Genomic DNA, 17987 nt, shown 5'->3' with positions numbered 1-17987 from the left:
AGCGTATTCCATTGGAACCCCCCCCCCCCGTCCCTGTAAGAGTTGTCTCTGTGTGAGTCCTGGAAAAAAAATGGGATTTCCATAACCACATTCTCTTGCTCCACTTTGATTCCTTCAAAAAGATCGTTGAGAAAATCAAATCCTTGCAGCAGACTGGGTCTTTCCTTCCTGTTCACTGTGGGAGAGCGTTTCTTTAACAGAAGGTCCAAAGAAGGATGCTCCATCAAACAAGCATTGATGAAAGAAGACTTGAAAGGCTCTGCAAAGTCACAGCTGCATCCAGGCATGTCTTTGTACAGCAATTCCTGCACCAGCAGCCCATGAAGTACCCTATGCAGCATGGGATAGTAACCTCATGGACGCATTGGAAATGGATAACAGAGTGGCCAGTTGTGAGGATGAACTTTTATACTCCTCCACAGACATGGACTGAGGGGTTTGGAGAGCTCCTTGGTCAAATCCATCTGCAGCCTTGAAAAGTGAGCTAAATAATTCAGGGACCTCAAGGCAAAAAATCTGTCCAATGCCCTCTACTCCTGTATTAGGGGGATGAACAGAGCTAGTTCCCTTTTTGTGGCTGCCATCACAACCATAGCATCAACAGAGACTTCTCTGATCCAACTGGGTCTGTCCTTTGGCGGTGCAAAAATTTTGCCTGGATGATGGAGAACTGGTTCAACAGAGTCCATTTCCTTCCATGCCTGGTGAGAAACTAAGCTCATCAGCTGGGATGTCACCCAAGACATAGATGGGAGCTTCCAGAAATAGACTCCTCTGCGGAGGGAGTATCTGAAGACCATCCACCTATGTGAGATGACAGCAAATGAGATCTAGGGTATTGTAGGCTAGTTGGGGCATTATGATTAGAAATAGAAGCTTGAGAGTTGGACCTGCAAGTCTGAGATATGTGACCAAGTTGAATCCATAACCCATATGCTGAGGAAAAATGAAAAGGACAACAGATAAAGACCTGTGCCTGCTTAAGTTTTACCTATACTGGGACTGTTTTCATGTGTTCTTTACTTCAAATACCAGTCATCAGCGTGTGTAATGTCAGTAAGCTAGCTGTAAGCACACTTCAGGTTCCACATCATTGATCCAGTAATTGTGCAAAAATTACCCAAAAGGGGATGAACAAGTTAACACTGAAAGATTACTGTAGCACACCAGTGAAACTAAAATTTGTTAAAATAAAGCTTGGCCCTCACCTGTGGTGCTCCTGGAATGGATGGCCCTGGTGTTATTGGCTGTGCCATCAAGTCATAGTCATTACCTGATGATCCAGCTGCAACATAGGAGTAAGAACCTCGAGCCCAAGGGTCAGCACGCCAACGAGTTACTACAGTTTCTTTTGGCTGAAAATAGATACACAGAAATTAACATACTTAAACTATGAAATGTGCTCTATTGTACCAGACAATGCACACGCACTAATATGCAATCCATCCTGAAATACTTCTAGGTAGTCAAGTACCATCAGAGAGAGAGAAGAAACATGACAGATCAACATTTTTTTTAACACTCATCTTTATTCTTGTTCTGCATCATCATCATCAGAATCCATTAGACCAGAATCTTACCAATCACACAACTTCTTCCATACTTACTACTTCCTGTCCTCACACCTCTCAACCTGCAGACATTCATAACAGGTGCAAAGGCCCATGAAAAGTTGGTACATCCACCCAAAATTCTGAACATCTAGTTAGCATAAAATACAGATGTGGGATATTAATGAGACCTGCATTTTAAAAAAGTTACAAAAATAATGTAAAAATATAAGGACATTATCTTTTAGTGACAGTCTAAAATCTGAAGACTTTAATGAACTATATTATAAAATTCTACCACACAAGGTCATTTATTTCTGCTTCTGAAAAAGGGTGATGTAAGATGTGTGCCCTCTTTCTTTGAATTATTAGTGTCACTAGTGTGCACTACACAACTTCAAAAATCACGTGTGATGAGTATGACTCAGAAAATTATGTGAAGGGGTAAATTAGGCCTGAAAATAGGGACATAACCTCCAAAAATTGGTGCATCAGACCTGAAAATAGGAATGTTTCAGAGAGGTTTATCTATCTCCTTTGGGGAGGGGGAGTCAAATGGAAATATATCCCAGGACAGGCAAGCAAACAAAGGATATGCAGCATCTCAGTCAGCTGTGCAATACCACCAATACAAATACAACAAAACATTGTCAACCAAGGGTGCTCTTTGCTCTTTACAGAAACTCCGATTCACTGCCATGTCTGACAAAGTAAGAGGAACAAAATCCACTAAGTTTGTCCACTTGTATCCTTTTCTGAACCACACTTTACTTGCACTTCCCACTTATGTTTAATAAGTTGTGTTATCAAGCTTGACATACACTGCTCTAGCAGGGAAGATAAAAATCAGTTCTCAAGTCAACCTTGCAGAGATACAATCTCACATGAGCATTCATAGATGCAAACAAAGGACTGTCTTTGATCGATTAAGAGCATCAGAGTGTTGCAACCAGGCCACAGTACTCATCCCTCTCATTCTAAATATTTTTCACATTATCAACGGCCTTTTAAACCACTGTAGCATGCAGACCCACAACCAGTCTGTGAATTAAAGAGTTTCTGATATACATCTTAAATATTTTCCTTTCCATCTGTCACTTATGACCCCATTCCAGTATCCATCTACCAGGAACTAATCTACTGATGATGCGACATCCATATTACATATCTTTACATTCCCCTTTCACTCCTCAAGCGAGTGCATTCCCAGTGTTATGAGCTGTTCATCATAATTAATGCATATTCACCATTCATCTTTGGTTACTTTCACTGTAGACTTTCAAAAAAAAAACAGTTATATACTCAAAGAACTGAGGACTGCAAGCTAATGCTTAAATGGCCTGGCAATCCTCTCTTACCACAATGCCCTCCTTTTAACAGAACAAACATACATGCATATTCCATAAATCCCGTCAAACTTGAAAGAAACATGACTGATAACATTTAGAATTAAAAAAAAAAAAAAAATCATAAACATACTAGTTACTTCTTCTAAAAGCAATAAAAAAATACAACTGTGAAGGCGTCTTCATTATAGAATTTCTTCTAGTTTTAACTTTCCTTATGAAAAGTTGCCTGGAGAAGAAACCATTATTTTCCCAATTGCAAATTCAAATGAAAGGGTTAATTAAGTTTCTGCAAAAAATCTGTCCAACCTGCTTGTATTGTCCTCCAGTGGGAGATTGCCCTGTCCGTTGCTGACCAACAACCTTAACCCACCATATCAGCTGCTGTCCATTCCCTAAACTGAGAAATCGAACCAATATACTCCCTGTGCATCAGTCCCTCTAAGAAAAAGAAAGTATGTGTTTTAAAACTACAGCCTGTACATCTATTTTTGTTTAGATACTCCAGGTTTTACGTACACTCCCTAGCTAGGATGACAAGCAGCCAAGGCCTTTCTCTTCAACAACTTGCATACCTTCTCCTCTTGTGCCCTCTGTTTATAACAGAAGGCCTTCCCCCCTCGTATTTCCTAGACCTGCTACCTTTCATGAGAAACTATCGTTTGCTATATAGCATTTGTCCACTAGGTGGCGACCTTCTCCCAGACCTATCCCACTGACTTAAAACACAAACTCTTAGGCTTGCAGTTCTCATAACGTGTAGAACTGCAGCCCCAACATTTTCCTTCCACCTGTACTCTTTCACTTATCTACCCTGCCTACTATCCCTACTACCAAGGCTCTTACCTCCTACCCATCCCACCCAAACTTACCTTACCAATCAGCTCTCCACTGATTGTTTTCCTAGGGCTCAATCCTTCAGTGGCTTGGACCCGGTTTCATTTTCCCACTTTCCATCCCTCCGTTCCCTCTTAGCTATAGCTACTTTGCTCCTAGCCCTATTAGTTTCTTGCCTTTGTCCCTACTTTTTCTCCTCACTGCACCCTGCTTTCTCAAGCTGGACATTGTGAACTACTTATCGTAGTAGCTGTACAGGCTCCCTCCCCGCCCTGTCGCTCTGTTGCAGAATCCTAGTTACTTCCAGTCTTTACCTGCCCTCACCTATTTTTTTCTCCTCCCCTTCCCTCTTATATCCTCACCGACCTCATAAATATACTTTGCCCCACGTGACGCCATCTTTACCCCTGGTCTACCTCTCAGCTGCTGTGCGTCTCTGGCTCCAGAGTCCATACTTTAAGTAAGGTGAGCCTTGCTGATACTGTTTATTGCTATTTACATTTTTTTTTATTTAAACCCACTAATTGTGCTAGAAAACATGTATTTTCTGCTTACGGAAGCAACTATTTTCAACTATAAGTGAACTCGTGCATTACTCATCATTAACGGCTACCTGTGTTCATGTTCCTGCACGTGGAATGGATATACGCTATCGCAGACGGCTTAGAGGTTCCGCTGCTATTTTTTGTGGAACAGAATTTATTTGTAAATGTTTACTGATATATACACTTGTTATCTCGTGTGCTAGAAAGGACACAATCTGCCCAAGGAGGCAAATATTGTAACTGTAAGTGAACTTGGGTATTACTCACCGTCAACGGCTACCTATGTTTGTGTTCCTGTACGTGGAATGGATATACACTATCACAGATAGCAGTTAGAGGTTCCGCTGCTACTCTTGTGTAAATGCATTGCATTAAACTGTAAACGCCATATCTGAATAGTGTGGCTGTATACTAGCCCTATCCATTTCTTTTACAGTACATTTCATTTGAGTAGACTGTGTTGAAAATCAAAGAATACTTATGAAGCTGTACCGTTGCTTTCTTTATACACTGACAACGCCATGCTAATATAGCGTCTTAGCTATCGTGACTCCACTCATATGGAACTTTGCTTTGAATGTAAAACACTGTAGTTTGTAAAGGTCCTATCTGATTTGTACTGTTGATATGTAAATTACAACAGTTGCAATTCTCTTTTTACACTGAATAAGCTATGTTTGTTTAGCTCCCGTGTTATCCCACCTGCATTCACGCTGACTTTGCCTGCATTTGAGCAGCATTCCTTGCTCCTTACCTTATTTCTGTTAAATGCAAATTGTTCTGCACCACTTTTAGAGTGACATTGCTGTGAATGTGTGACATTATTCTGATGCTACCGAATGCCTTTCTGACTACACAACTGGAAATGTCTGTTTTTTCTTTTGTTATTTTGTACATGTAGAACAGTGACTAATTGTGCCTAAGTGTTTGCATGTTCATTACCTAGTTTTTTTACTTAGTGTGTTTTAAACATTTTGTTTACTTTACCTCGTTTCTCTCTCCATTTATTTACCCAGCTATCCAACCTGCTTGTATTGTCCTCCAGTAGGAGATTGCCCTGTCCGTTGCTGACCAACAACCTTAACCCACCATATCAACTGCTGTCCATTCCCTAAACTGAGGAATCAAACCAATATACTCCCGGTGCATCAGTCCCTCTAAGAAAAATAAAGTATGTCTGTGCATATATTTTTGTTTAGATACTCCAGGTTTTATGTACACTCCCTAGCTAGGACGACCAGCAGCCAAAGCCTTTCTCTTCAACAACTTGCATACCTTCTCTTGTGCCCTCTGTTTATAACAGAAATCCTTCTTCCCTTGTATTTCCTAGACCTGCTACCTTCCATGAGAAGCTATTGTTTGCTATACAGCATTTGTCCACTAGGTGGCGTCCTTCTCCCAGACCTATCCCACTTTCTTAAAACACAACTGTTAGGCTTGCAGTTTTCATAAAGTGTAGAACTGCAGCTCCACCATTTTCCTTCTACATGTACTCTATTTCACTTATCTACCCTGCCTACTATCCCTACTACCAAGGCTCTTAACTCCTACCCAGCCCACCCAAACTTACCTTACCATTCAGCTCTTCACTGATTTTTTTCCTAGGGCTCACTCCTTCAGTGGCTCTACCCTACCCCAAATTCCCACCCACCCCCAGTACACTTACCTTTATTCTCACCTTGAATCTCCTCCCCGTCCCCTAAGCCAATCCCATTCTCAACCCCTCCCCCTCCCAGCATCCATTCAATTGGTAATCCCACCCATTCTCTATCCGTTACCAGCCTGTACTCCTCTTCCTTCTCTCTAGATACTCTCCTATTACCATGTTTCTTCCTCTAAAACGTATTTTACTCTAACCATGACTATTCCACTTCAACAAACTTCCCTCACCTCCTCTATATGTATTCTCCTCCTAATAATTGTCTATAATGCAACCTCCTATTCCTCTTCCAAACTACCCCCTCCTTCCCCCTCCCCTCCTCCTCCACACTCTCCCATCCCCACCCAATGACCCTCCAGTTTTGCAACATATCCCCCTCCCTACTTCAACCTAACCCACTTCACTATTTTAAATTAAAACTCCTAACCATTTCATTAAAGCCTCTTACAACCAAATCAAAACTGTTTCTCCCTCTAACTACATCTCACAAACCAAAGGTTCTCCTCTATTCTCCCTCTACTTGGCTTGCACTAGCAGGAGACGTCCACCCCAACCCTGGACCCACAACTAGTAAAAATCTCTCTCCCCTTACCTCTTTAAATACAACCAGCCACAAATACCTCAAGCTCATTACCATTAATGCCCAGTGTGTAAAAAACAAAATAACAAACTTGTATGCTTGGCAAAATCATACTCAACCTGATATAGTAGCAGTCTCAGAAACATGGCTAAAACCCCACATTACAAACTTTGAGATTGTACCCCCTGGCTCTCAAGCTCTTCGATATGACCGCCAAAACAAAAAAGGAGGTAGAATAGCTTTAATCTATAACAGCCTACTGAACCTCTGTCCTTACCAAAAACCCATTCCGTTCAACAGTGCAGAAAGTACAGTTGTGTACCAACCATAAATGTAGATGTTAGAGTGCATTCACTGTTGCAGTCATTACTCTTGGGTTATCCTGCTGGCAGGCTACCCGCAGCCGGCCTGAATTCCAAAGTCTTGGTCCGGCATCTGTTGCGGTCACCTCTTCCCTGACGTCAGTGCGTCAGGGGTATAAAAGATGCAGCCGACGCCATTTTCTTCAGTTTTTCTTGCCCCAGATGTCAGGTGCCCCCAAAAGGGTAGGTTAAATAGATTATGCCAATAAACATGTATGCACTAAAGTAAACATTTCCTTCATCTACAAGCAAATTCATCACATAGGTTGTATAGGATAGAGAAGTACAGATAAGATCCAGCAAATGAAAGGGGGATGGTGGGAGGGTAACCTGGACTGCAACAGTGAATACACTCGAACATCTACATTTATGGTAGGTACACAACTACTATGTTCGTCGTGTTTCACTGTTGCAGTCATTACTCTTGGGTTGAATCCCAAAGCTGAGGATGAGTGGCTGGGCTAAATAGGATTAGGAGAGGCTATGAGGCCCTGCAGAACTGCAGTGGCAAAGCCTGCTCTGGATTTAGAGTACAGAGGTAAGTGGTAGTGTTTTGTAAAAGTGTACACTGAACTCCAAGTTGCAGCCTCTAAAATGTCTTTGGTTGGCACTCTTCTGAGGAAGGCTGCTGAAGTGGCTGCTGCTCTGGTAGAATGTGGTCTAATGCCCTTAGGCACTAATTTGCCATGCTGTAGCAGAAATTAATGCAATGGCCTATCCATTTTGAAATATTCTGTTTTGAGATAGACTTTCCTTGGGATCCTACAGCATATGCCACTAAAAGTTGCTCAGTCTTTCTGAAAGCTTTAGTTCTGTCCAAGTAGAAGCGTAGCTGTCTGTGTATGTCCAAAGAATGCATAGGTCTCTCAAACCTGTGGGTTTGGATAAAAGGTAGGCAAGTGAATGGTTTGGTTAAGGGCCACACTGGACACCACCTTAGGCATAAATGTAAGGTTCATCCTTGAGGAAACCCTGTCTGGATGGAAAATGATAAAAGGTTCCACAGCCATGAGTGCCTGTAACTCCGAGACTTGTCTTGCGGAGGTTATTGCTAGGAGCAGAGCTGTTTACCAGGATAAGAATTTTATATCAACTGTTGAGGCTGGCTCAAAAGGAGGCAGTGTGAGTTTTTCCAAGACATAATTGAGGTCCCATGCAGGTATTGGTGCTCTCCTTGGAGGTTTTATGTTTTTGGCCCCTCTGAGGTACTGCCTTATTAAGGGATGAGAAAAGATAGGTGGTTCCGTATTGTAATGGGCTGAAATGGCAGAGGCATGAATCTTAATTGATGAAAAGGATAGACCTTTGTCCAGCATCTCAGTTAAGTATTGTAAAATCTGAGGAATATTTGGTACAAACGTGTCAATACCTTGTGCCTGGTTCCAAGCGCAGAATCTCTTCCATTTTTCTGCATAAGATTTTCTGGTACTGGGACTCCAGGCCTCCAAGATAACATCCACTACAGCTTTGGAAAGAGGAGTGTTCTGAATGACTACATTATCCGCCATGCTGCCAGATTTAAGGTCCCGAGTTGACTGTGCAGGGTCTGATTGTTTTGTTGGGTCAGTAAGTGAGGAGTTTGGGGCAATGTCCAAGCTGGACCTTGAGACAAGTTCTTTAGGATTGGGTACCAGTGCTGGTGTGGCCAGTCTGGGGCAATCAGTATCATTTTTGGCTTCTCTTGTCTGACCTTTAGGAGTACCTTGGGGAGGAGAGGCAGTGGAGGAAAGGCATATACTGTTAGGTTTTTCCAGCTGAAGGATAGGGCATCCACTTTCCATGCTTGCTTGTGATAAATCCTTGTGCAGAATCTCTGTAGTTGGCAATTGTGAGGGGAGGTAAACAGATCTATGTCTGGACATCCCCATTTCCTTGTTATCATGCTGAAGACTTGTGGGTCTAGCTTCCACTCTTGGGGATCCATGAGGTTTCTGCTTAGTTCGTCTGCCAGAGTATTTATTTTTCCTGGCAGGAATTGTGCATTCAGGTGAACTTGATAAGTCAATGCTGTGTCCCACAAAGTCATGGCTTGTCTACAGAGGGGGTAGGAATGTGTGCCTCCCTGCTTGTTTATGTACCACATGACTGTAGTATTGTTCGCCTTAATCAGTAGCTGTCCTGGATGAAGTAGATCGTTGGAGGCTGTCAGGGCATTCTGCACAGCTAGCATCTCTTTTTGATTGATATGAAGATGCATCTGGCTTGCGGGCCCCCCAGGCATAATCTGATGCATCCGTTGTTAGTGTCTGCCTGGCTGTGGGTAAAGTGAATGGCTGTCCCTTGTTGTGGTGACAGGCCTGTGCCCATCATCAAAACTCCTGCTGCAGGCAGGGAATGAGGGTAATTAAAGTTTCCAGGCTGTGGCAATGTTGAGTCCAAACACTTTTTAGATACCATTGTAATTTCCGTCTGGCATATGGAATTAGCAGAATGCAGGATGCCATGAAGCCCAAAGCCTGCAGAATTTTTCTTGCAGGTAACTGGGTCTTTGTTGCCAACAATGTGGAGTAAGAAGTCAGTTGCCTTTGTCTGGCGTGAGATAAGCCATCTGGGCAGTTGTATTTAAGCTTGCACCCAGGAATATTATCTCTTGAGAGGGTACTAGTTTTGATCTCTTTTCGTTTAGTGTGTACCCTGGGCAAACTAGTAATCTTTTTACAAAAGTCAGATGCTTTAGTAGAATGTCTTTGTTCTCCACTTGAATAAGGAAGTTGTCCTAGTAAGGATATATTTGAATTCCTCTTTGTCTGCAAAATGCAATTACTGGTGCCAGGCACTTTGTGAATACCCTGGGCGCAGTAGATAAGCCAAAGGGCAGTGCAGAGAATTGGTAGTGCATTGAGCCAGCTATGAATCTGAAGTATCTTCTGCAAGATTGTCTGATTGGGACATGCAGGTATGCCTCTTTTAGGTCCAAAGTTAGGAGCCAAGCCTTCTTGCCCAGCATGGGCAGTAGCTGCTGCAGAGTCAACATTTTGAATTTTGGAACATCCAGAAATGTGTTTAGGATAGACAGGTCCAGTACTGGTCTCCAGGCTTTGTCCTTTCTGGGCATCAAGAAAAGTCTCAAGTAAAATCCTTGTCCCTGCTCTTGCTGTGGTACCCGTTGAATGGCCCTCATATCCATGAGGGATGAAACTTGCTTTTGTGCCTCTGCTCATTGATTGCGTGGCAGGTCTGGCATACCTTTTTCCCTTGGCAGGGTGTGAAAGTGGAACCTGTAGCCTTGAGACACTATGTTCAAGATCCATTTGTCCTGGGTAATCATGTGCCAATTTGGTGAAAAAAGTGCTAGTTTTCCCCCTAAGGAGGCTGCCAAACGTTAAGTGCTTGGTTCTGGCAGAGGAAAGTCATTGGGACTGTTTTCTGTAAGGTTGTGATTTGTCTTCTCCGCTTTTGGAGGTAGAAGCACCCCATTGCTTAGGCCTGTATGAGACTTGGGGCTGGGATCTGCCTCTGGAGCCATCCATTTTCTTCAACACCTCTTTTGCCTTAACATCAAAGTATCATGCTGTAAAGGAGCATCCAATAATTTTGCTTTAACATAAGGCAGATACTGTTCCTTTAACCAAGCATGCCTTCTAATGACTGAACCCGTAACAGCGGCCTTGCAAGAGGTCTCCAGTAAATTAAAACCACATTGCAAAGTATGCGTTCCCACTTGTTCAACTGCATGCAATAAATCCTGCATTTCCTTATCAGAACATTCAGAGTTTGTCAACATTTTCTGTTTAAGCAGTGACATTAAGTATTGCTGATATTTAAGCATATGAAACTGACAATTTAAAGCCCTTACCGCCAAGGTAGCAGAAGTGTAAACTTTTTTCCCCCATCTGTCCAGTGCCCCAGAATCCCTATCAGAGGGGACAGGGTTTTTTGCAGTGGAAACCTTGACCGCTTTAGGACCCAGAGAAATGGTTTCTGGGTCAGCAGCAAGGTTCTTATACAGAAATTTATGAGAGTCTGAAACCCTGTAGTATCTGTCTGGCTTTGCAGGTGCAGGGGGTAGAGAGTCAGGAGACAGGCCGGACTCTGAAAATACATCATCTACAATTTCTAGAACAGGTGGAATAGCAAGAGGTCTGTGCTGAGGTAGTAAAAGAATGTCTCTGAGCCTTTTCTTAGATTCTGAGTAATCTTGGCTCTCCCAGTAAAAATGTTCCCTCATGGTATGCAGGGTTTCCCCCAAAAGAATAATCCTCAGGAGGAGAGGCTGAAGGAATAGATTCTTCAGCATCAGAATCCTCATAGGGAGGAAAGGAGTATTCCTGTTTAGAACAGGAATCAGAGGAAATTGAAACCTGATCAGAAGAGTCATATTCTGCCTCTTGCCTAGGCCGCTTATCAGGAGGGGGATGGGAACCCCTGATCAAAGTAATTAGGTCTTCGGCCATCTTAAGCATCTGTTTCTTAGGTATGGAAGTATGTCCAGGAGAATGCTGTACTTGTTTCTTTGTCTTTAGAGCTGTTTTAGTCTTTGAAGCTGATGTTGGCTTGACGTAACTGTGTAGGTGTAAAAATACCCTCAGAAGCCAATGCCTGCTCAGCGGCTCCGGACCCATCTGAGGGAATATTTTCCGAGAGTCTAATACCTTGAGTATCTAGAGGCCTAGTCAGCTCCACGTGGGAGTCGGAAGCGTCCTGTGGCTCTGAGGTAGCGGGCGTCAGGGGCTGTGAAAGCACCTCACTGAGAACCGGTGACTGGCCTAGCGGAGGCCTCGTCGTCGGTTTTGGACCTCAGACGCCTGTCCTTTTCCTTGCGCTTTTTATAAACTCCGGTCATCGGCTGTTCCAACAGCATTATATAATTAAACCTTTGGCCAAAGTAATGAAAGGCAAAATTCGTACTGATGCTTAATAGTGCGTTGGTTAAATCTAGCACAAAACCGACAGCTAGCAATGTCATGATCAGGGCCTTGGCAAGGAATACAGTAAGAATGAAAATCCTTATGAGGTATTTGCTTCCCACAAGAAATACAATTGTTAACTTTTTCTAACATCGGTCTAGAGCAAGAAAAACGTTTCCCCAACGGGTACTTAGCTTTAATGAAGACTTCGGATCTGAAATTTGATTTTGAAAATCGCAGGAGGCGACCGACTGGCACTTGCGAACTGCTTTTGCTTCGGGCACCACGCAGCAAGAAAGACTGAAGAAAATGGCGTTGGCTGCATTCTTTATACCCCTGGCGCATTGACGTCAGGGAAGAGGTGACAGCAAACGACACCGGACCAAGACTTTGGAATTCAGGCCAACTGCAGGTAGCCTGCCAGCAGGATAACCCAAGAGTAATGACTGCAACAGTGAAACACGATGAACATCTAGTCATAGGAATCCTCAAAATGAATAACTATAAAAGTATCTGTATTATGGCCATCTATATTCCCCCTGGTGACAACACTTCCACCCTAGAAAACATTCTCTTATGGGCCTCAACTAACATTAAACTAGAGACTTACATTCTAGGTGATGTCAACATCGACTGGAATAAAATTAATAACAATAATCCCACTATCAATCTATGTAATTTTACTCAACTAATAAACGGCATTACCAGACCTAATAGAAATAACCCCCCAGGGTCCATCCTGGAATGGATCTTAGTCGCCCACCCTAATAAGATCTCTGACTCTGGTATACTATCACATACAATGAGTGACCATCTCCCAGCCTTCATTCACCGAGCTGCCCAATACGCCCCTCACAAACATCAATATGCCCACACTCGCAACCTCATAAACTTTAACCCTTCTATATTTTCCGAAACCCTTAAACTAACAAATTGGGATATTCTAAAAACACTTCCACTAGATGAAGCCATAGACTTCTTCAATACTACCTTTCTAGGCATCCTAAACACCCAAGCCCCATCTCGAACAAAACAAATAAAATACAACTCCGCTCCTTGGCTATCAAAGGACACTAAATCACTTATGCTACGAAGAGACAAGACATGGAAACACTACAACAAAAATAAACACCCAGCTACCCTCCTTCAATATAAGCAACTCCACAATCTAACCAAAAAGCTCATCACAAATAATAAAAAAAAATCTTACTACACCAAACTACAGTCTACCCACTCCAAAAATCCCAAACAATTGTGGAACTCCATCAACTCACTTTTGCACCCTGGTACTAAATCCAATCCCTGTCCCAACAACAATAAAACTGGCACAGAAATAGCAACCCTTTTTAACTCCTTCTTTACCAACTCTGTAGCAGAACTTACTAAGACCTTCCCCAACTGCATCCCCTCCCCTACCCCTAATTCCACTTCCCCCTCCTCTCCCCAATCCTGCACTCGTAATCCTCCTCCCACTTTTTATCTAAAACCTGTCTCAACCTCCTGTATTAAAAAGCTTCTTTCCAAACTTAAGGCCATGCTCCAATGCCCCCGACAATATTCCCTCACTCTTTCTCAAGCTCGCTGCAGATAATATCACCATCCCCATCAGCATTCTCATCAATAGATCCATCTAGGAATCTTACGTTCCCAAATTATGGTGAGCCTCCTACATCTTGCCCCTTCACAAAGGAGGTAAAAATAATAGCATCTCTAACTTCCGACCTATAGCCATTCTTTCCCCAATTTCAAAAGTCCTTGAAAAATGTATCCACCTGCAACTCATGCCCCACCTCCTCAATAACCAACTCCTCAACCTTACTCAACACGACTTCTGTCCTGGCCACAGTACTATAACTGCTCTCCTCTCTTTCTTAGACATTGTTAACCATGGCCGTGACTGAAGAAATTGTCTCCAATGTCCTTCTCGATCTATCCAAGGCATTTGACAGTGTATCCCATACCCACACTCTCAATCACCTTTCTAACCTCAATCTCTCCCTAGATTCCCTTTCACGGTTCAAAAGTTCTCTCTCTGACAGATCCCAAGTTGTGAAATGGCAAACTGGTACCTCAACCTTCCTACCTACCCCTAATGGAGAGCCCCAGGGATCTATACTTGGATCAATGCTGTTTAATGTATTCATCAATGATTTTCACTCTGCAATTCAAAACACTCAAATAGTGCAATATGCAGATGACTCCACTTTAGTCTGCTCTGCCCTTAGCCTTCCCGAGCTCCAGACCAAAACCCAATTGGCCTTCACAACTACAGAGAACCGGATGCTTCAAAACCATCTCTCCCTTAATAACAATAAATCCAAAATCATTCTTTTCTCCCTCACAAAAGCCCTCCCTCTTGACAAGCAATCTTTCAAGATCACCAGCCATACCCACTCCTCCATAGAAGTTGTTACTTTTGCCAAACTTCTTGGGGTTACCATTGATGAACACCTGAAATTCCATACACATGCTCAACTAAATGTTTAAAAAAAAAAACATCAGAAGCTCGGTATGCTATATAGAAATGCTCACTTTCTCTCTATGGCTACAAGACAAACCCTCGCCTCCACCTATTTACTACCATCTCTATTGTATGGTGCTCCACTTCTAACCAACCTCTCAGCTACCATCTCCTCAAAACTAAAAATCTGCTACAACAAAATCGCCAAATCTGCTACTAAATCTACTCACTCCACCCACCATTGCACCTCTCTCCGCAGTCTTAAGTGGCTAGAGCTTCCTAATCATCTTGACTACCGTCAACTTACAACCCACAAACTAATCTTTAAACCCACTGCATGCCCTGCTCTAACTAATATCTTGCCTTTCTACACACCGCTCAGACCCCTAAGATCAGTCCAACAAAATCTACTTTCAGTACACAAACCAAAACGACCCCCAGGCCAGGTTCTTCTATCTTATTCGATAGCCAAAAAATGGAACTTTCTTCCTCCCCTGCTAAGAATCACTACAAACTCTGAACACTTCAAATTCCTACTCCATTCCCACCTCTCCCAAAACTGGAAATGTAATTGTATTCTTCCTACCTAAATTCCACTGTCACCTAGACATGATTTCCTTCAAGCACCTCTACATCCTGCTGTTTCCACAGCTCCCCACCCTCAGCTTCCATCATATAACGAATTTCTCCCCTGTATACGCTCTATGTAAATACTGTATATAGGTTCCCATCCTTACTCTCTGTAAATGGCTCTTTGACCTTGAACGTAAAAATAAATCATCCTCTAGTTCTTCTTTTCCTCTACCTGTCTTTTTTTATTTTTTTTGCAACTTTTCATTCCACTACTTCTCATTTATTTTATGTATTTCATATGTATTTGTTCTTTTGCATTATTCTATGCATATTGTACAGATGTATAATTACATGCTTGTTTGTTTTAATTGTGCAATTGTTTTTAATATGGAGCTTTTCTCCCCGGGCCTCCACTGAAAACGGGCCCTTTGGGCCCAGTGGACCTCCATGGTTATCAAACTGGAAATAAATAAAACAAATAGAAAATCTTAATTATGACATGCATCAAGAAGTACAGGCGTGAAACTCTAGCCATGACAGAAAATTTACAGGAAGATGTTAGATGTGTAGAAAGTAACAACTAATGGGTATACTGAAAGTACAGTTGTGTACACTTACCATAAATGTAGATGTTCGAGTGCATTCACTGTTGCAGTCATTGCATTTGGATAATCTGCTGGCAGGTTGCCCTCAGTCGGACTGATTAACAGTGTCTTGGGTCCTGCGTCGGTTGCTGTCCCTTCTTCCAGGACGTCAGGTCGTCAGGGGTATAAAACATGCACCAAAAAACAAATGAAGAGATGCAAGAGTGAACCAACGATACCAATAAACACACAAAGTTCACTCTGGAGACCAAATAAGGGTATGAGACCCTGGAATACTCAGTGATAGCAAATAATCCAATGAAATAAAAATAAAATGTTTTAACCATAAAGATGAAACAACGTTGTTTCATCTTTATGGTTACAACTTTTTATTTTTATTTCATTGGATTATTTGCTATCACTGAGTATTCCAGGGTCTAATACCCTTATTTGGTCTCCAGAGTGAACTTTGTGTGTTTATTGGTATAAAACATGCAGCCGACGCCATTACATCAGTTTTTCTTGCCCCAAATGTGAGGAGCCCACCAAATGGGGAGCAAATAAAACTAACAACACAAAAAATATACCTCCAACCAAAAGCAAACACACCAAAAAGGCTTTTAAGCATAGTAAAGGAAAGTAGAGGCATAGTAAGATAAAAACAGGGGGCTGGAGGAAGGGTAACCAGGACTGCAACAGTGAATACACTTGAACATCTACATTTATGATAAGTGTACACAACTGTACTATGTTCTTCGTGCTTCACTGTTGCAGTGATTACATTTGGGTAGATTCCCAAAGCTATGGTTGGGAGGATGGGTTTATATAGCATTAGGACCAGCTATAAGGCCCTGCAAGACAGCAGTGGCAAAGCCAGCTCTGGATTTAGAGAAAATTGGTAAATGATAATGCTTGGTGAAAGTATGTACTGATCTTCAGGTAGCAGCTTATAGAATATCCCTAGTAGGAAGACCTCTGAGAAAGGCTGCAGAAGTAGATGCAGCCCTGGTGGAATGAGATCTGATCCCCTGGGGGATAGGTTTTCCATGGTGCTTATAGCAGAAATTAATGCAATGGCTTATCCATTTAGAAATGGCTTGTTTTGAAATAGCCTTCCCCTCAGCCCCAGCAGCAAATGCCACTAGAAATTGTTGAGATTTTCTTCGAAATTTAGTTCTGTCCAACTAGTATCCAAGTTGTCTGTGCACGTCCAAGGAATGCAGAATCTGTTCCCCTTTGTTCTGCGGATTGGGATAGAAGGTTGGAAAATGAATGGACTGGTTAAGAGCCACACTGGAAACCACCTTGGGCATGAAGGATGGATTGGTCCTCAGAGATACCCTGCCCGCATGAAAGATGGTGAAAGGCTCCACTGCCATAAGGGCCTGTAATTCAGATATCCTTCTAGCTGAAGTTATTGCTAAGAGGAAGGCTGTTTTCCAAGAAAGAAATTTTAAGTATGCAGTAGCAGCTGGCTCGAAAGGAGGTAAATTGAGCTTTTCCAAAACAAAGTTAAGGTCCCAGGCAGGGGTAGGAGTTCTCCTGGTTGGTCTAAAGTTCTTTGCCCCTCTGAGATACTGCTTGAGCAGGGGATGAGAAAAGAGGGGTAGTTCTGTGTTATCGTGAGCTGAAATTGCTGAAGCGTGGATTTTAACAGAGGAAAAAGACAGGCCCTTTTGAAGCATCTCAGTTAAGTATTGCAAAATCTGAGGTAAATTAGGTGCTGCTGTGCTCATCCCTAAAGATTGGTTCCAGGCACAGAATCTTTTCCATTTGTCAACATAAGATTTTCTAGTACTAGGTCTTCTCGCCTCCAAGATGACATCCAACACAAGTTTGCTGAGGGATGCTAAGGGTGAATTTAAGTGATTAGCCAAGCTGCAAGGTTCAATGTCGGAAGCTGGGGGTGCAGAATTTGGCTGTCCTGCTGAGATAGCAAGGAAGGAGTCTGACGCAGGTGCCATGCAGATATATGTGACACACTGCGCAGGAGTGGGTACCAGTGTTGGTGTGGCCAGTTTGGAGCAGGCAAAATAATTTTTGGTTTGTCCTGTTTGACTTTTAGCAGAACTTTGGAGAGCAGAGGCAGAGGGGGAAAGCCGTTGACTGACAGGTTTTTCCAGCTGAAGGACAGAGCATCCCCTTTCCAGGCTTTTTTGTGAGGAGTTCTTGTGCAAAATTTGTCCAACTGGTAGTTCTGGGGGGAGGCAAAGAGATCTATGTCTGGGCTCACCCATTTGGTTGTCAACATGTTGAAAATCCATGGTTCCAGTTTCCACTCGTGTGGGTCCATGAGATTTCTGCTTAGTCCGTCTGCCAGTGTATTCAGTTTACCTGGCAGGAATTGAGCTTGTAGGTGCACTTGGTAGCTCAAGGCCGTGTTCCGCAATGCCATGGCTAGTCTGCAGAGGGGATAGGAAGGTGAAACCTCCTGCTTGTTTATGTACCACATAACCGTGGCGCTGTCCGTCTTTACCATTAGTTGTCCTGGATGAATGTAGTCCATGAAGGCTGTCAGAGCATTCTGTACAGCTAACATTTCTTTTTGATTGATATGTAGGTGCATTTGATTTGGGTTCCATTTGCCCTGAATGCACTTCTCTTCCAGGTGAGCCCCCCCATGCATAGTCTGATGCGTCTGT

At 42.7% G+C, this 17987-nt stretch overlaps 1 protein-coding gene across 1 annotated transcript in view; it reads right to left on the bottom strand.

Moving 5' to 3' along the window:
• The window catches only part of KDM1A (lysine demethylase 1A), a gene marked incomplete in the record, with an annotated part of 2315042 nt that overhangs the window by 40363 nt on the left and 2256692 nt on the right, over window positions 1-17987 (bottom strand). Inside the window, 1 exon segment of the mRNA XM_044060124.1 lies at window positions 1209-1355. Coding sequence (XP_043916059.1) covers window positions 1209-1355 — 147 coding nt within the window.

This window comes from Protopterus annectens, chromosome 1.part2 (genome assembly GCF_019279795.1).
Source record: "Protopterus annectens isolate FY-2018-M chromosome 1.part2, PAN1.0, whole genome shotgun sequence".
NCBI lineage: Eukaryota > Metazoa > Chordata > Ceratodontiformes > Protopteridae > Protopterus > Protopterus annectens.
The sequence above is the reverse complement of the archived record's forward strand: the minus strand, read 5'-3'. Positions and strand labels throughout refer to the sequence as shown.